Source organism: Colobus angolensis, unplaced genomic scaffold (genome assembly GCF_000951035.1).
Source record: "Colobus angolensis palliatus isolate OR3802 unplaced genomic scaffold, Cang.pa_1.0 Scaffold6, whole genome shotgun sequence".
NCBI lineage: Eukaryota > Metazoa > Chordata > Mammalia > Primates > Cercopithecidae > Colobus > Colobus angolensis.
In genome coordinates, this window is record NW_012119598.1 from 5,708,332 (window position 1) to 5,713,932 (window position 5,601).

Consider the following 5,601-nt stretch of genomic DNA (forward strand, 5'->3'; position numbering starts at 1 on the left):
CCTCACGAGAGAGAAGCCCCGCCCGCCTCACGAGAATGAGAGAAGCTCCGCCCGCCTCACGAGAATGAGAGAAAGAAGGATAAGGTGATCCTTGGCACTTCCACGAAATGAAAATTAACACGCCCTCCAGGGTCCTTTATGGGGTCAGCACCCAAGCAGCTGACTTTACACCATCTGCACCTGCAGATGCACCTCCCATGTGGCAACGTCATTCAGGTTCACCACCCACGATGGTGTCTTCAAGAAAAGGGCCACGTTCTGTTTATCCTGAATTGTGATTAAAAATACTAGGAAACGGAGAATATATTTATACTCTGAAATATATCCAAGTATACATGTGCAAAACATCTTATAAAAACGTAGCTTTCAAAAAAAGTAATGCAGAAGTTTCTCATATTTAAAATATCAGCTTTCCAGAAGGATACACTTCCTGGAAATTCTGGAAAGCTGATATTTTAAGTTCAACTTGAATCTGAAAATATGAGAGTTCACCTTTACATGTCTGTATTAGTACAAGGAACAGAGTTTCATGATCTTGCTCTGTAAATCCCCAACACCAAAAGCACTGCTGTCTAATCAAGGGGGATATGTCAAAGTTTAAAGCTCTTAATGAAAAACAACGTCACTGAACCATCTTACCTGTCGACGAATTACTTCAAGGTCTCTCTTGGCTTTATTCAGTAGGGTTTGAATTTCTACAGGATCCTTTACATTTTTATTTTCTCTGAAGGCATCTCTTATCCTCCTGACAGCATATGTTCTAAATGAATTCAGAGGAAAAAAAAGGTGTCAGTGTGTCTGAGACTATGCTTTCAAATGAATTTAAAAGCTTTTCCTTTAGAATTAACTATCTAATCTTCCCCTATGGATAATCCACTTTGATCTTTGCTCGTGGCGCAGGCAGATCCATTGCCATTCTGTAATGACTAAGCAAACAGATTTAGGAAAATAAATCTACTCTCAACAAGTCACATACAAATGGCAAACTGCTACTGAAGAGTTCCTTAGATTATTGGTTCTTTAGCATTATTCACATCTGGCTTCACTCCATTTATATGGATAATTGAACCTTTAGTGTACAGACATAAATCAAGAATTCAGAGGTTAGCTGCAGTGATCCATGATTGTGCTACTGCACTCCAGCCTGGGTGACAATGCAAGACCCTGTCTTTAAAAAACGAAGAAAAAGATTCAGAAGTTAAATGATGATCACATTTGCATGTACCCAGATCGTGACCTATGCTTTCCAATCCCTGTCCCATCTTCTGGCTCTCACTTCCCTTTCTGTGGTCCACATTAGGATCCCACCACAGTTGAACCTGTGGAATTAGACCAACATGCTTTCTTTTCCTCCATCTTGAAAGTGAACACGCCTACCACCCACCCCCAACCAGACAGATCACTTGCAGTACAGGACAGCAGTTCCACAGCAAGGCTTGCGGATCAGACAGGCTTGGGTTTGTAGTCTTGCTCCAGCTCCTACTGTTTGTGTGAACTTGGGCAAGCTTTTTAACAAAGGGCCATGTCTCCTCATCTGTCAAAAAGGCATAATACTGCTAAGTGCTGCTGGGAGGATTTGGTTTTATAACATGGGTCTGGAATTTGGCCCAAAGCCTGTTATATAGAAAGACTCAATAAATGAAAGCTATTCTTAACACTTGTTACACCTTAATGCAATTAGTATTCCCTCTCCTCATGCCATAACCTTGCCTTAGTCCTGCATCTTTACAGTCACACCAGTGTGTGTACAGAAGGTAGAGTGGTCTGGATAATGAGCCACAACAGACAACTCAGCAGTCCTTAGACATAGTCCCACACCCAGATGGCTATGGCCTATCTCTAGCTCCACCCCATCTACTCCAGATTGAAAGGCACAAGACTAAGGAGAAGCAGACTGAATGAGACATGTGAGACAACATTTTCTCTATTTTTTTTTTCTTTTTTAGAGATGGGGTGTCCCTCTGTTGCCTAGGCAGTGTCATGATCATAGCTCACTGCAATCACAAACTCCTGGGCTCAAGTGATCCTCCCGCCTCAGCCTCCACAGTGGCTCAGATTGTAGGCACCCACCACCATGCCTGGCTAATTAAAAAAAATTTGGGGGGAGGGGGATGGGGACTTGCTGTGTTGCCCAGGCTGGTCTTAAACTCCTGGGCTCAAGCTACCCTGCTGCCTTAGCATCTCAAGGAGCTAGAATTACAAGCACACGCCATAGTGCCTGACTCTCCAGTCTTCTTAATGATCACAGACTGCTCTGCTTTTAACCTTGAGCACTGGTTAAAGAATCCGTGTGATGCCAGTAGTAATATTTAGCAACAGAAGAATGGAAATATAGGCAAAGAAATGAGAGGAAGGGAATATCAATTTCCTTGGGAGCAGCAGGGAGGGGGTATTGTGAGCTCATACAACTTATTGGGAAACTTTATCTTAAAAAGGACAAATTTTGTTTTAGATAAAGTTTTTTAAAGTAAAAAGGCATTTTACATTAAAAAATTCAAATGTCAGGTCTATTTGCATTTAAAAGCAAGAGTAAAACTAAATCTTATAATATTAGGAATCATAAAGGAGAAGGGAAGAGTTTAGGAAATGGTACTTTCAGAACGTAAGACACTGCTGAGACTTTGATCTGAACCCTCTGTGAACCAGTTGGAGTATTTCAGAGGAGCTGCTGGGTGCTCAGTATCAATCCTAAAGGGCTACAGTGATTGGGCATGGAATCCATGTACTAGCAGCTGCTATATAACTGGGGCTCATTCACTTCTAAAGGGATACGGGAGGATTTTACAAATAGAATACACTGCATACAGACTCTCCTCAGGTGCAGCTGCTAATCTAACAAGATTTTAGACAGCAGCTAGGTAAATTAACAGCAATTTCTGGCACACTTTCTTGCATTGCCTAATGGCTATTTATATAACAGTATCACTTTCTTCTTGACACCCACACACTCCTCTAAAGCAGTTTCTTTTTTGGCAATGATGACAGCAAAGAGGGGACAAAATAATTTAATTCTAATATTTGTTCCATAGGCAAAATTGGTTTACAACATGAATTTACCTCCAGGAATCGTCTATTGTTTCACTTTTTCATTTCATATGCTGCATGGGCTTCTTGGACAAACAAATGGGCAACAGTAGTCATCGCTAAACTCATTTTTCTAAAAGCTAGTAACTAGCTTAGAATAGCTAGGAAAAAAGGAGTACTGTTTGGAATGTAAAGACCTAAGGTCTTCCAAAGTTTAAGGAAATGAGAAAATAGCTTAAAACACTCAACAATTTATATCAACTGAGCTCAAGGTCCAGGGTCCGGATATTCTATGCATTCTTGTTTGCTCTCCAAAGTCCTTACCTAAAGAAAAGAAGCTCTAGATCTTGGACTTAAATGTGTCTAAAGCAATCAAGAGTCATGATTCAAATTTTCGATGCACTTTTGAGATGAATGCTGCAATGGTTCCCTCCTCTCTGTCTTGCTCTTTCTGCCCCATTTACAGCACCAAGTGTTATTCTTTGCCCTGAGGGAAAATATTTCACTGGCTCAGAAACACAAAACTCCTACTGCATGAACAGTTGGTTCCTTAGTTGTAAGAAATCTTATTTCAAACGATCACAGCTTTGTGAAAGTCATCACAAATTTGAGTGAATCTTCAAATTTGGTGGGAGGGGGCTAATCACCAATTATTTCAATCCTGGCCCTGCCCTGGTTTTTATCATTTTTTTTTCTTTTTTCTTTCTTTCATTTTTTTTTTTTTTTTTTTTGCAGATTCTGGCTATCAGCCTCTTGACCATACCACTGAGCAAGAACATTTCAAAGAAAAATTTGCAGTTGCTGCAGTGAAAATGGCAGCTAGCTGCTACACAATGCCATGCATTAGGGTGATCCTAATGAGTCAGATGCTGTCTGAAATACAGCATGAAAAACTAACACAGAAAGGGCAACACAACCAAATACAAAGAAGCAGCCCCACATCCACAGAAACGGCGAGGTGATGATGTTCTCACACACACTGTCCTTTCCACTGTCCTGAAGCTTGGCAGTTTCTTGATGCTTCTTTGCGCAGGAGAGTCCCATTGGGCTTTCCTTCTCCACCCCAGCCTTTGCTTCATTCTGTCATTAGATCTCAAGTGCCCACAGGTTCTTTTTACCATTGCAAGGATTATACTCTTTTCTGAGATTCCTCCACTCACTCCAATTTCCCAGCTGCACAGCAACACAGCAGGCAGTAACGAAAGCTCGTTAGTGTTTGAGGTTCTGCTTTACTCTGTCCCCTCCCAGAAACACCAAATGCAGCCATAATCATAGCCTCTGAGCACTTAGAGGCTCATATCAGTTTTAGCATCCAATGTGTGATGTGGAAACCAGCTAATGTAATGCCTTTCATTTCTGTTATCTTCATCAGCATCTCAAGTGCTGGTTTCTCTGCGTACCCATCCTATAAACACATCGTGCCTTTTCTTGGTCCTCTGCAGCCTTAACTCAAGTATCCTAGGAACAATAAAAGCTCAATCCTTTCTACTGGCCTCTGTGGGGCAAACTCATCTACCTCCGATGACTTGGAGGGACACATCCTCCGCCTATTTGCCTTAACTGAAATGTGCAAGGGGAAGCTGCTAAATTCTAGCTTGTCCCCGTATTCCACAGGGCCCAGAGGAGGGTGCTGGTGCATTCCGGGAGCCTGCTGCTGCTTCCAGATCACTGATTCACCCCATGCATCTTTGAGGACGTGCCATCGGACAATACTGTGTTGCACGCCTCCATGACACTGTTATTTGTTAATTTCTGGAGGTCAAGTCTTCATATTCAAGTCTTAATGTCTAAAGAGCACTCATTGCAATACACAGGCCATCAGTTTTAGGTTTCTTTTTTTAGAGACAGGGTTTCACCGTCACCCAGGCTGAAGCGCGACGGCGCTATTATAGCTCTCTGTAGCCTCCAACTCCAGGGCTCAAATGATCGTTTCCACCTCACCCTCCCAGGTAGCTGGGAATAGAGCAGCATGCCACCACGACCCGCTGATTTTTATTTTGTAGAGACAGGGTGTCACTATGCTGCCCAGGCTGGTCTCAAACTCCTGACTTCCAGTGAGCCTCTCACCTTGGCCTCTCAAGGCGTGGGGATTACAGGTGTGAGCCACGGTATCTGGCGTACCTACTCCTTCCTAAGCTCCTTTGTGGGCTCATCTCATTCTGCTGCCCCTTATACGCTATATTCTCTAGGGCACATATGTGAACCATTTTTCTTATTTATAAGATCTCTGCCAGTAATTGCATCTGTCAAAGGTTTCACCTGCCATATAGATGCCATTGGCTACCAATATTTCTCTAGTCCAGACCTTCCTTCTGAGGTCAAAATCCATATACCCAATTGCCTTTTGGACTTGTCAGCTAAAATATAGACTCTTCCAGTGAACACATTCAAAACTGAAGTGCCCGGCTGGGCGAGGTGGCTCATGCCTGTAATCCCAGCACTTTGGGAGGTTGAAGTGGGGGGATCACATGGTCAGGAGTTCGAGAACAGCCTGGTCAACATGGTGAAACCCCATCTCTACTGAAAATACAAAAATTAGCCGGGCGTGGTGGCGCATGTTTGTAATCCCAGCTACTC

General features: G+C 42.7%; 1 protein-coding gene across 3 annotated transcripts in view; it reads right to left on the reverse strand.

Annotated features, from left to right (window-relative positions):
• LYRM4 (LYR motif containing 4) overlaps positions 1-5,601 on the reverse strand; it is a 159,860-nt gene that overhangs the window by 114,207 nt on the left and 40,052 nt on the right. For all 3 annotated transcript variants that reach the window (XM_011962636.1, XM_011962635.1, XM_011962634.1), the window contains exon 2: positions 640-760. In XM_011962636.1, the coding sequence (XP_011818026.1) occupies positions 640-760 (121 nt within the window). The remainder of the gene's footprint in view (positions 1-639; positions 761-5,601) is intronic.